The sequence below is a fragment of the Bison bison genome, unplaced genomic scaffold (assembly GCF_000754665.1).
Source record: "Bison bison bison isolate TAMUID 2011002044 unplaced genomic scaffold, Bison_UMD1.0 scf7180017864180, whole genome shotgun sequence".
NCBI lineage: Eukaryota > Metazoa > Chordata > Mammalia > Artiodactyla > Bovidae > Bison > Bison bison.
Window position 1 is genome coordinate 7376344 of NW_011494752.1, and position 13834 is coordinate 7390177.

At 53.2% G+C, this 13834-nt stretch overlaps 1 protein-coding gene across 5 annotated transcripts in view; it reads left to right on the forward strand.

The window, feature by feature from the left end:
• Nucleotides 1–5881, forward strand: part of WFIKKN2 (WAP, follistatin/kazal, immunoglobulin, kunitz and netrin domain containing 2) — a 7099-nt gene extending 1218 nt beyond the window's left edge. For 3 of the 5 annotated variants that reach the window (XM_010842837.1, XM_010842838.1, XM_010842839.1), the window contains one exon: nt 2951–5872. In XM_010842837.1, the coding sequence (XP_010841139.1) occupies nt 3020–4471 (1452 nt within the window). In that variant the 5' untranslated portion in view covers nt 2951–3019 and the 3' untranslated portion in view covers nt 4472–5872. Of the gene's footprint in view, nt 1–7; nt 438–2950 lie in introns of those variants that run through there. The other 2 variants (XR_825538.1, XM_010842836.1) reach the window with 2 other exon arrangements.
• The last annotated feature ends 7953 nt before the right edge of the window (nt 5882–13834 follow it).

The following is a 13834-nucleotide window of genomic DNA, read 5'->3' on the forward strand; positions in this document are numbered from 1 at the left end:
CCCGGTGCGGCTCCTCTCCCGGCACACTCCGGAGAGGGAGCTCCCTTTATCTGAGGCTCTGCAGCCTGGCGGACTCCACAGACTCGGTGGAGGCAGCCGCAGCAGCCGCAGCAGCCCACGGAGGCCCACTGGGGTCGGCAGGGCAGGTGTCTGCAGCCCTGAGGAGCAGAAGGCCCAGGTGCCCAGCCCTGGCGTCCTCTCGGGGGAGGTCTCTGGCCGCTGCAGACCTCAGCATGTGGGCCCTGCGGGGCTGCCGTTCCTGGCCCCGCTGGGGGCAGGGGGCAGCCCTGCTGTTGCTGCTGCTTGGGGTGCCCCCTCGAGGCCTGGCCCTGCCACCCCTCCGATACTCTCACGCCGGCATCTGTCCCAACGACATGAACCCCAACCTCTGGGTGGATGCCCAGAGCACCTGCAAGCGGGAGTGTGAGACGGACCAGGTGAGTGTGAACCCGGAGGCCTGAGCCAGGCCAAGCAGTCTTGTTGGCGAGGCAGAGTGGGAGCTGGGTGGTGAGAACGACTCAAAACGGGAAAGAATCTGGCCCCTGGGCCACACGAACATAAACAGGGTGTGATGTCTTAACTTCGAGGCCTGGAAGAAGAGATGGACGTGATGTGGGAATTTCTCAGGGACTGGAAATCCTCAGATTCCTGTTCTCAGGTCTGCTGAGGGCTGCTCTGAGCCAGTGCTATGCCAGGCACATCAGAGAGACTGGCACAACCCACCCACACCCTGTCAACAGGTGAGAGAGAAACTCAGGACAAGCACAAGGCTCCAGGGCCAGGGAGGTCAGATCCGCATCCATCTGACCACAGAGCTGATGCTTCATCCAGCCTCTGGGCCACCTCTGGGGTTAGGACCCTGACCCTGAGATCAGTGCAGGCTGATGGGGAGGGTGGGCAGGAGTGGATCTGAATAGACTCTCTGGGTGTCTGCGAGAGGGAAGTGGACTAGGTTCCAACCTGGGTGATCCTCCAATCCTCCCAGTGCTCAGGGCAGGCCTGGCTCTACCTGGTTCTAGGACAATTCTCTCCCTGCTCCTGCATTCAAGGGTTGTTTCTGTTACTTCTCCCAGGGTGAAGCGCGTGCTAGTACCTGGCACCTGCCTAGGCAGAGGTAATTCCTGACAGTCTGGCAGCTGCTGGGCTCGGGCCTGTCTGGGCATCACCAGGGTGCTCCCTCTGCCAAATGTACATAACCTATGAGAGCACAGACTGGTCCTAGAGAGAGTGGCCTGTCCCTCAGAGAGCCCAGGGGACAATCCCAGCCTTTCACTGTTCATGAGCAATGGGGGAGCCGAGGGAAAGGAAGATAAAGCCTGGGTAAGGGTGGAAAAGTGTTCCTATCCGGCTGAGGTCAGGCGGTTGGTTGGCTACATTTGTAGGTAAGGCTGTTTCAGGGGCACAGCCTGGCCTGATAAATCAGGTGGGGCTTGGAGACAGTGAGACTCTGGCTGATTTTATGTCTTGGGGAGAAGCTCCTCTGTGAGGCTGGGGATTTAGCCTATGGATACATTCTGAGCCCTTAAGCAAAAACTGTTCTGAAAATTCCCTCCAGGTTTTCTGTGCCCAGAAGTACCTTTCCCTTTCCCCAAGCACCTGGTCTTTCATGGACCTCCAAGTCCAGAAGGAGATTCCTAGGCCAGAGTCTTCAAGGAACCGAGGGATGTTCGGGCAAGGAGCAGGTTCTCCTGCTGCTCAGCCCCCTCCTGCCCTCACCCCCACTAGGTCCCTCTCCTTCAGAACCCGGCTCTGAAATCTGTCCATCCCTGCCCTAGAGCCTCCCTGGTGTGGCCTAGAAGCCTATGCCAAGCAAGGGCTGCAAAACAAAGTCCCCATTCTGAGCCGAGAGGGAAAAACAGTAAACAAGTCTAGCAGGCAGGCTCCATGCAGCCCTCAGCTGATGCGGCCGCATGAGGCCGGCCCTGGTGGGGAGCGGCTCACAGAGCCATGACCAGGGCTCAGGATTAGGGGCATTGCCCACATCCTGGAGAAAACACCACGTGAAATCCTTGTTTGTGTCAGCCCCAGAGCATGTTGCTAATTTTGAGGAATTAGACTAATGCCTTTCATGGCTCCACAGAGAATCAGAAGGAATTACAGCCTGGCAAGTCCTCGATGACGGCCTGGCTGACCTTTGCCACACAAGGGGACTTTTTTTTTTGCTATTGATTTCCCCATGCAAAGTCTCACATGTTGGAACTAGCACAGCCCACAGTGGTGAGACCTGATGTCCTGGGCCTGTCTTGCCTGCCCTTCCTCTAGGCTTTGGATGAACAGGGGCCAACATGAGAGCTGCCTGGTGTGTACACGTGCATGTCTTGTGCACAAGCACAGCTTTGAACAGCTGTCCCAGCAGTGTCTGACTTTTCCTTTTTAGCATTTGGCCAGGGCATTCCCAATGGAAAAGACACAAAGGCGGGCTCCATTGTTCCAGGTGACACCTCACTGTGGGAATGACAAGTTGCAGACAAAAAACTCTCATTTCTGAATCCCACCACCTGGAGCTTGAAGTCCTTTCCCACCAGTTCCCAGCTCTGAGGGCTTGAATGTCACCTCGCTTAGTCTTCACATTCTCATTTCATCTCATGGTAGTAGGAAGACTTTTCCTCATGGAGTATGTGATCTGCCTCTTCCCACACTGCTAGCTGTGTGCAACCTTGGGCAAGTTACCTTATCCCTCGGTGCCTCAGTTATCATTGCCTGTGAAGTGAGAATGATGGTTATACCCATTATAATGAGCACGAGATAAGTTGACAGTTGTAAACATTTTTAGAAGAAGGCCTGGCAAAAAGTGGGTGCTACGAATACATTAGTTATTATATCAAAATGATTTTCTCATGATAGGTGAGCACATATCAGTTCCCTTCCCTGTAAACCATGGGGGAAGTTGGGGGAAGCCTGTGCTCTCTTCCTTCTCCTTGCTCAGACCTCTCCATCTGGCTCTCCCCAGGAGTGTGAGACCTATGAGAAGTGCTGCCCCAACGTGTGTGGGACCAAGAGCTGCGTGGCGGCCCGCTACATGGATGTGAAGGGGAAGAAGGGCCCCGTGGGCATGCCCAAGGAGGCCACGTGCGACCACTTCATGTGTCTGCAGCAGGGCTCTGAGTGTGACATCTGGGATGGCCAGCCAGTGTGCAAATGCAGAGATCGCTGTGAGAAGGAGCCCAGCTTTACCTGCGCCTCCGATGGCCTCACCTACTATAACCGCTGCTACATGGACGCTGAAGCCTGCTCCAAGGGTATCACGCTGGCTGTCGTCACCTGCCGCTATCACTTCACCTGGCCCAACACCAGCCCCTCACCCCCCGAGACCACTGTGCATCCCACCACGGCTCCTCCAGAGACCCCTGGGCTGGATGCCACGGCCCCAGCTCTGCTCAACCACCCTGCGCACCAGTCAGTCACTGTGGGTGAGACGGTGAGCTTTCTCTGTGATGTGGTGGGCCGACCCCGGCCTGAGATCACCTGGGAGAAACAGCTGGAGGACCGGGAGAACGTGGTCATGAGACCCAACCATGTGCGCGGCAACGTGGTGGTCACCAACATCGCCCAGCTGGTCATCTACAACGCCCAGCCCCAGGACGCTGGCATCTACACCTGCACAGCCCGCAACGCTGCTGGCGTCCTGCGCGCTGACTTCCCACTGTCGGTGGTCAGTGGGGGTCAGGCTTCAGCCACCGCAGAGAGTAGCCCCAACGGCACGGCCTTCCCTGCAGCTGAGTGCCTGAAACCCCCTGACAGCGACGATTGCGGTGAGGAGCAGACCCGCTGGTACTTCGACGCCCAAGCCAACAACTGCCTGACCTTCACCTTCGGCCATTGCCACCGCAACCGCAACCACTTTGAGACCTATGAGGCTTGCATGCTGGCCTGCATGAGTGGGTCGCTGGCCATGTGCAGCCTGCCTGCCTTGCAGGGGCCCTGCAAGGCCTATGTGCCCCGCTGGGCCTACAACAGCCAGACAGGCCAGTGCCAGTCCTTTGTCTATGGCGGCTGCGAGGGCAACGGCAACAACTTTGAGAGCCGTGAGGACTGCGAGGAGTCCTGCCCGTTCCCTCGGGGGAACCAGCGCTGCCGGGCCTGCAAGCCAAGGCAGAAGCTTGTCACCAGCTTCTGTCGGAGTGACTTTGTTATCTTGGGCCGAATCTCCGAGCTGACCGAGGAGCCCGATTCAGGCCGTGCCCTGGTGACTGTGGACGAGGTCCTAAAGGATGAGAAGATGGGCCTCAAGTTCCTGGGCCAGGAGCCGTTGGAGGTCACTCTGCTCCACATGGACTGGACCTGCCCCTGCCCCAACGTGACAGTGGGCGAGGCGCCGCTCATCATCATGGGCGAGGTGGACGGCGGCATGGCCGTGCTGCGGCCCGACAGCTTTGTGGGAGCCTCGAGCACCCGGCGGGCTCGGAAGCTGCGTGAGGTCATGCACAAGAAAACCTGCGATGTCCTCAAGGACTTCCCAGGCTTGCAGTGAAGCCCTCTGCCTCTCCCCAGCCCTCTTTCTGATCCTCTTCTATTTACCCGTTCCTGGTGCCCCTCAGTCAGCAAACTGGGCAAGGTCAGATTAGACAGTCTTAGGCCAACAGGGGAATAGAGGTCAATGCATCAGAAAAAAGCCACCAGAGGATCTTAAATCAGCTTCTACTCTTTGGGCTTGATAATGGGGCGGGGGCGGGAGGGGGGGAACAAAAGAAGCCAACCTACATTTGCAGGTTATTCCTGATGGCCAGTCTCCTCTGACTTTGTTATCTTCTTTTGGCTGACTACTCCCTACCCTGGTTCTCCCAGACTCCCTGCCCACAGCCAGACTCCCAGGCAGGATTCTAGAGATGGTGGCTGGCTGCAGGATGGTCACAGGAATAACTGAATGAATTGGTTTGCTAAAAAGGTAGGTGGGGATAGAAAGGAGGGCCCAGGAACTAATTGCATGAACTCCCCACAGCCCTCCAGAGCACTATGAACAGAGACCACCTCATGGTGAGGGTGGTGGGAAGCGGGAAGCAGGAGGCAGGATCCAGCCCAGTGCACAGCTTGCCTTAAGTGGAGGCTGCCAGGCAAGCCTTTGGGTGGTGGCCAGCCTGTGCTTTGATCATGTTGGCCTAGCAGTCTCTGAGGCCACCACAGCACAAGCAGAATATGTTTGTCATGCTTCTTCTCCCTGGGTTTATTGATTGGTTTATTGATTATTGATTTATTGATTCAGTTTTATTCAGTCCAAGTCAGTGGACGTTTTCGGAACACTTACTGGGTGCCAGGTGCCAGGACCACAGAGAGATGTTAGCTACTGCCCAGCTCACAGTGATTGAACACGAATGTCCAGATCCCAGGGCTCTCCCAGCAGCAGATTAATGGCTGGAGCTCCCAGCTGGCAAAAGATCCCTTCAACAGATAGTGAGCTCTCAGTTGCCCCTCGCTTCCTCAGACATAAAGTCAGTAGAAGCCCCAGGATCTGTTCTGATGGGAAGAGAAATAAAGGAAGAGGAAAAGCGAGGCAGGGAAGTGGGTTGGTGAAAGAAGAGGGGAGACCGGGAGGTAGGCTTGGGGAGGGAAAGGAATGCTGCTCGATGCTCCCATCTGGTGGTGGTCTCTGGAGCTGCAGGGACCTGGAGGGAGACTCTAGGTGAGGACAGGGAGGGCCAGTCTGAGGATGTGGCAGCTTGTTGATTTCTGTTTCGGGACTTCCAGGACAAGTCTGCTACCCCACTACTAGATTTAGGACTTGAGAAAGCCACTGTCAGCTCTTCATCTACCCCTCTTCAATCCTCCTCAGCCTTCATTATGTCCATGCCCCTCCAAAGCTGAAGAAGATCATTGTGGGGCATTCTCATTTCTTCCTCAAATGTAGGGGGAAGATACCAATTAAAAGCCCATAGTATCGACAGCCCTTCCTGTGTGAGTCACTTGGGCTAATGTATAGGTGGGAGAGGGAAGTGGTGGGCAGTGTCATTTGCTTTGGTGACCTACTTTGGGGGGAGCACAGGGGAATCTAGCCAACTGGATCCCATTTGAGTGATGGAGAGACACTGCTAACACTTGGCTCATTTTGCAGCTCCATGACTCCTGACTGTGGTGCTCACTGAAGCTTTGTGCATTAGGCACAGGAGAGCTGAGGCCAGGTGACTCAGCCAGGAACTCGGGCAGGAAGGCATGGGGTGGAAGCCCAGGTGTTCTGCTTTGTACTCAGTTCAGTCCCCCGCCCCCTCACAATAGCACAGTGGGTCATGGTGGATTCCAGACCCCACTGGTGATGAATTTAGGGGCGTGAAAGTGGAGGAGACAGGAGTGGGCAGGGGGACCTTTCTGTCTGGCTGTGACTCCCTAGAGGGGTCTCTGGGTAAGGCTGATCCCAAAGCCTTGGGTGCTCAGAGCATGTGATCAGGTTTCCAGTCTGCAGCAGCAGTACCTTTGGTCTCAGGGGCTCCTGGCAGCTCCCCTTCCCAGAGATGTGCTCAGGAGCCTGCAGCCAGGGCATGACCCCAGCTTGTCTGTCCCCTAGGCTGGAAGCCAGCTCAGCACGAGGGACACCGGACCCCTTTGCCTTTCTCTGGTCTTTCCGGGCCACAGCCCAAAGGAAGAATTCAGGCTCAGTTCAGCCCAGTCAGGCCAATCCCTCTTTAGAGATAATTCCCTGCAATAAGGAGGGGTTGGGATCAAGAAGACAAGCTGCTCCTTGAGAGAAGAGAGGCCAGAGGAATGGGAGCTTCTCAAGTCACCACCAAGAAAATGCTGAGCACAGAACTTAACCAAGAAGGTGTGAGCACAGGCTCAGGACCCACCCATGCAGGTCTTGAAACCTGGGTGAGGACTTGGCTCCTCACTCTCCCTCAGAGTGAGGACACACTATTGTACCTGCTTCTAGGTCGAGGTGCCCTAATAATAGCACATCACCTTCGAATCTGAGGGGGCACGCGCCCACATGCCAGCATCTGTCACCTCCCCACTTCCCTCCACTTGCATAGATGTGGGGCTGAGCCCCGTGACTATGTGATGGAGGTGTGAGATTCAGGGGTCCAGTCTCAGGCTTCCTCTCACAGGCTCGCTGCTGACACATAGCCACAGACTTAGGGCCCCTGTCACACTGCAGCCCCACCTTGGCAGGGTGAGAAGGCCCAGCCTGTGGAGTCAGACCCACCTAAGGCGGAATCTGGGCTCTGACACATATCTGCCATCTCTCTGAGCCTCTGTTTCCTCATCTGTAGGACAGAACACCATGGAGACTTGGGGAGTTCAACCCTACTATGTGTCAAACTGCAAAGCCTAGAAAACAGAACCTGGCACAGATGCTGCCCCTGGGCCCCTCCATGCCCTCAGCAGCTCCCTGGCTGAGAGCAGGCCCCCAAGACCTGAGCCCTCCCCTTGCTCTTCCACCCAGATTTCGGCTTTTGCAGGCTCAGAGACCATATCGTCTCAAATATTGTATTCTGCTGCTCAGAACTGACTGCTCCACACAGGCTGGTTTGGGATTTGTAAAACATCGGTGCTTGGGGAAAGGGTGGGATACAGTCAATCGTCCTTGTGGACCCACCACATGGCATTTGTTTTCTGTCCTTGAAACCAGTCTGTGTGTCTTGCTTACACAGGAACTGACTTCTGAAAGGTGCTCAGTGCAGGATGAACTGAAGTCCCAGGGCCTGGTTGCCAGATGACCTCGAGAGGCTGCCCCACTGGGAGATTTGGCCCCAGGACATAGCGGGATTGAGCCCTCCTTCAGGTCTGAAGTCAGATTCACCTGCTTTCCTGTCTACACTGGACATTCATTCCTCCCCTCCTAGCATCTGTTGTCTGCCCTGCACCCCCCCACCCCCTGCAATCCTCCTCTGGTCTCTCCATTTGCCTCTTCAGAAGCTTGTTCTGGTGCTGGCTGTCTCCAGACCAGCCCTGAGGCCTCTGGGGCATGGCAGCTTGGCTTTTTCCACCCTCTGCCTCCCCCAGCACCTCTGATCTCCGAGGACACTCCGTTCCATTGTCTGCCCAGCTGCTCCATAGTCTGATGTCATCCCCTGGATAGTGAGGCCAGAGAGCGGGGAGTAGGGGCAGAACCTGATGAAGAAAGGGGGAGAATAAACACACAGCCACATCGCAATTTCCTCAGGCTGAGGAGGATGCCCTGTGTCTAGCTGTCCTTCTGTAACTTCAGCATCGAGTGGGTGGTTACTACAGTACAGGCCCTGGGTGTCTTCTCTTGTCATCTCCATCACAAACGTGGGAGACAGAAGCTGTTTTGTAAGTGGGAAAGCTGAGGTGAGAGAGGATAAGAAACTTGCCCAAGATCACCCAGCCATTAAGGGACAGAGTCAAAACTTGAACCAAGGCAGTCTGATTTCTAGGCTCTTTGTGCTCACACTATGCTGTTTCTCACACACACACACACACACACACACACACACACACACACAGAGCTCTGGGCTGGGCAGTGTGGAATCCCATCAGGAACTCAAATGTCTCCAAAGAGCCTGCCTCTCGTCAGCCTCATGCACACCACCCCATGCATATGATCCTACGCGTCACGTGGTTATTTCTATCACACGCAAGAGCAGTCATGGCCTAGATTCCTGAGCCTACTCATCCTTCAGGACTCAGCTCCTTGGGTGCCTCCATTGTCCCTAGGCTGCACAAACACTCTGAGTTTCTGTCTCCCTTTACACTTGCACTGTTTCCTGGCCAGAGTCACGGTTTAGGGCTCTGGGAGGCCCGTGGGCCCAGCTCACAGAGTTCCAGAAGGATTCGCTGGATGAACAAATGGCCCTAGGACCAAGGGCCAGGCGGTGCACAGGACAACTTCGAGGGTGTGAAGGGGCTCCTCTGGGGTCTTCCCTCCTTTTTCCCAGCTCTGCTTCCTGATACTGTCCCCTCCTCCTCCTCCCACCTCTCCAAGGAGTCTGAAGTCTCTCTCTGGCTCTGGGAGTGATTAATACAGTCAGTATGGAGGGCAGGGTTCCCCTGTCCTATTCTTGGCTGTGACCTCATTCTGGAATGTGCCCTGAGGTCAAGCGACACTCCTCACTCAAGCAGTGTGTTAGGAGGAAGGAAGCTTAACCCTCCAGCTGGCAATGCCCAAGGGAGAGGGTAGGGGTGGCAGGTGGGCAGCCCACCACCCTCTCCTTCCCTCCTCTCTAGCTCCTATTCTAGGGCTGTGATGGAGTCTCCGTATTCTACCCCAACTTACCCTAGGATGTGGAGCTCTGGCATCCAGGTCTCCAGCCACACCCTGGCCTCCCAGACAAGGGGAGAACAGGCCTCATTCCCAACATTTTGAGGACTGGACCCTCCCATTGGTAGGACCTCTTCCCAGCGCATCTGTTGAGGTGAGATGAGGTATCTGGGTGTTTCCTGTCCTTTTCAAGTCTTCAGGATGCCGCCAGAGACCTGACAGGATGATGATATACCCACCCCAGTCATTTGTTTTCTGTCTTGGTGTGAGGCACACACCCAGATCTGGCAGAGGAAGGTGACTGTTTTGTCTTCTTTCTGTGTGAACACCCAAGAAGTAGAGACAAGGCCTGGGGTAGAAGTGAGGACCTCCAGCAGTGGGGGAGCACGGTGCTAGAAGAGAAGAGGTGGGCATTTGAGCAGGAACAATTTTTTTTTTTAAGATTTCAAGGGCTGCTAATGCTGCTCCTTCAGGGACCCCTTTAAAAAAATTTTTTTTTCTTCTTTATTGTTTTGGTTGCACTGAGGTTTTGCTGCTGTGAGCGGGTTTCTCTGGTCGTGGCGCGCACAGGCTACTCTTCACCGTGGTGCGTGGGCTTCTCGTTGCGGGGTCTGCTCTGTGGAGCACAGGCTCTGGGTGCACAGGCTTCAGCAGTGGCAGCACCCGGGCTCGTGAGTTGTGGCTCAGCGGGCCCTAGAATGTGGGTTCAGAAGTTGTGGCGCACGGCCGTAGGTGCCGTGCAGCATGTGGGATCTTCCTGGACCAGGAATTGAACCTGTGTCCCCTGCATAAGCAGGAGGATTCTTATCCACTGCGCCACCAGGGAAGTCCTTTTTTTTTTTTTTTGCTGCATCACGGGACTTGTGGGATCTCACTGCCCCACCACAGATTGAAGCTGGGACCCCAGCAGTGAAAGCACTGGTAACCACTGGACCACCAGGGAGTCCCCAGGTGCGAACAACTCTGATCGGCACTTTACATTTGTTGTCCAGTTTAATCCTTAATCCTTTAATGTTTTAAGGATTAAACATTTAAAGGGCAAGTTTGCCCAAGAGCCAGGATCTGTCTGACTTTAGTGACCATATTCTTTCAGGGTGACATATATATTTTAACCATTTGGCTTAAGGCTGAGGGCCCCTAATGGCCAAGCCCCTCCTGAACATCCATAACCACCACTTCTACTCCTCCAGGAGTGTCAAGGCTGTACGGAAAGTTATAAAACTGCACCCTTCAACAGTATTGAGTTCATGTAAATGACTTCATAGGAATTAATGATAAAATTTAAAAATTCAGTTCCTCAGCCTCCCATCTATAGTCCAAGTGTCACATGTCATGTGTTTGGTGGCTACCATATTGGACAGTCATCACAGAAAATTCTGTTGGATAGGACTGTTACAAAGGATTAAACTGTAATTCTTGTTTTCTCAGAAATCTTGTGTAGGGGTGGGGGTCCTGACTCTAGGCTCCTGCCCTGCCAAGGACTCCGGGATTCCTGCTTCCTTAGGCAGCTCCTGGTTTTAGTCTCATGGGTCCTAGTCCCACAGGGGCTTGTGGAATTACCCCACTGTCTCTGGACTCTGATCTCAACCTCAAAAAAACCCCCTCATCTTCTCTCACAGAAGTCTCCTGTAAGCCTTCTTGCAAATGAAGTTCCTGAATTTCCCTGGAATTTCCCTGGTGCTCCAGCAGTTAAGAATCCGCCTTCCAACACAGGGGACACGGGTTTGAGCCTGGTCAGGGGAATTAAGATCCCACATGCTGCTGGGCAACTGAACCTGTGGGCCACAACAACTGAAGCCCACGTGCTCTGAAACAGGAGAAGCCCATGCACTACAGCTGGAGAGAAGTCCCCAGGCACCAAAACTAGAGAAAGCCTGTGTACTGCAGTGAAGACCCCCACCCACCAAAGTAATCCCAGAATAGGTACACAAAACAGGCACACAAGAGAGTCCATACACACCAAGCCCCAGCAGTGTGGCACTCAGGGGAAGATGAGTTTACCAAAACTTTGGCTAAATATGGTGGAGAAGGGCTGCTGATAGGAGGCAGACAGCAGGGGCTACCAACTAAATATGCTCATGGCATGACACGGCACCCACGACAACTGTGAAGTGCTCACACTGGTGGGCCAGGTACTCCACAGGTCTTCAGAGATGCCATGGAAGTGCTGACTAAAGGTCTAAGAATTATTTTGTTATGGTCATTGCTGTTAGAACTGAATTGCATAAGACTTTTATTAGTAAAAGAGGCACCAGATATTTTAGGCCTTAAGCCCTCCAATTTCTGCGGTATACAGGGTGAGTGGCCATGACGGAAGGCCAGAGTCATGGCAGACAGAGCATGGGCTCTTGAGTCAAACTATCTGGGCTCAAACACTGGCTCTGTGACTTTGGAAAAGTTAAGCTCTCATGCCTCAGTATCTTCATCTGTAAGTAATGAATAATAACTGTTCCCACAGTGCCTCTCTAGTAGGAGTCAGCCCTGGGCCTGGTAGCTCCAGCTGGTTGGAGATAATTGCTGTTGCATGTTCCCACTCATAGCTGGAAAGAACCAGGAGATGAGAACGGGCCCCCTCTCTCCAAAGCTGCCCTTGGACAGCAAAGTAAGAACACATACAGTCTTCTTTGCTGACAAAGGAAGAGTCTAGGATAAGGGTAGCCAGAGAGGAGAGGAGAGAGACACACACATCCTGAGTTGCACTGGAAGCAGTGAGAGATAAGTGTAGCAATGGGGTAGAGATGGGGAACATCTGGGACCTCCAAGGAGGCCCTAAGAGTATTTCCCTACCATTCCCAGCTCTAATACCTTCAAGCGTGGAGCTGAGTTCTTACTGGTCCTTTATTTCAAGCACCATTCGCCTTCTTAATGCACCAAAAAGGACAAAAGAATAAAAGGGGAAACAGCCTCAGAGTCTTGGTATAACCAATAATTCAGACTCAAAGTAATCTTCTCCATCATCACAACCAACTATCTCACCTATGACCCTAATAAGAGGAAAGGCCAGTGTTCGTGGATGAGCAGAATGCAGCTTCAGTGAGACTTACACAGGTGGTGACCCGTCCCCACCTCAGGCCTCATGGAAGGTACCCCTGCTCTTTACCTCCGAGATGCCGTGAGAACAGGGTTAGTAGTTTCCATTACTAATAGCCTGCAGTACCTAGTACGTGCTCAACACACACTATCTCATTAAATATTTACAACCCTCTGATGTGCATGTCATCCATTTCTGAGATGATGAAACTGAGGCTCAGAGAGATTGATTAATTTGCTGAAGGCCCCTGGCCAAGCACGAAACCAAGCTTAGGTCAGTCTCTGTGACTCCAAAGCCCATGCATTTAACCACATGTATATTTCACCACAGAGTCAAGAATAGTGAAGTACATTCGTTTTCTCTTTTGCTTCCTCGGGTCTCCCTGCTAATCCACCAGGAAGTTTCACTGTGTAGAATTCTCATGAAAAGTCATGTTTAAAAGAGGAGAGGATGTAAGCCCCTCTCACAGAAGAGTAGAGAGTATTCAGGTCATTCCCTGTGGGGAAGAGGATTACGGTCAGTGCTTCGTATCCCTTAGTGGCCCTCACACTAACTGTAACAAGTAGGCTTTCTCATTTAGGAAATCTGAGGCTGAAAAAGATTCATGGGGCACAGCTATTCCAAGGTGAGTTTGGGATTCAGTTGGAAGTCTGGACCCTAGGGCTGTCTAAGCCTAGTAATAGGGTTACTAGGAGTCATTTTATTTGGAGGCTTAATGAAGTCCCTACACTCCTGTAGAACATCACTTAGCTCTTAACAGTTACCAAGGAGTCTGGAGGGAAACCTGTGGGGCCTAGACCTCTCTCTTCATACTGGTGATGTTGGGGTGAGACTGGTGTTTTCTGTTCCAAAGCAAGAGCCAAACTTCGTACAGAGCAGTAACGTTCTCTGGACAGTCCCACGTCACGTGAAGGGGTTTGGCCAGTGTGTGTGGTATTTTCAGAGGATGAGAGAGTGCTTAGCCATAAAGGGAACTTACGGGAGACTCGGCAAAGGCATTGCTCAGGGAAAGTGACCCAGGGGAAAAGTTATTTGCGGCTGTTAATCTCTTGCTTAGATATTATAAAGCTTCCTCACCAAAGCCTCTTTCTATGATTTATGCTCAAACTGGAAGATATTATAAGCAACCAAAAAGCCAAGCTGGAAAGTGAAACAGCTGAGCTCTGAAAACACTAGCTACCTTGGCCAGAAGTACAATGTGGTGATGGGAACAGTGAGCGGGTGTGAGCTGGGGGTGTCTGGATTTGTTCAGTGAGCACACACATTCTACCCACTCCAGCTCCTGGAAGGGCACTGCCTGCTCTGAACCCTGATAATTACAAAAAATAAGAAATTTTGTCTCGAAAGGTGGGAAAACAAATGAGGTGACCCCTAGAGGGAGCTTCTAGCCTGACGTGGTTTTTAGGATGAGCATTTAAAGCTGAAACCAGGATAGTTTCCCTTCCTGCGCTTTCTTTCCTCACTACCGCCACTTCTACCCTGGACTTCTTCCTTCACCACCCCATGTCATCCCTGGGTCTCACAAGTAAATAAATTCCGAACCACCTGTCTTTCACAGTACTTCTGTTCAAAGCTTGGAACAATGAAAAAAAAAATGACAATACCCAAAGTTAAAAGCAGCTTTTCCTAGGAGTGCGGGGCTGCTAGCAAGCCTT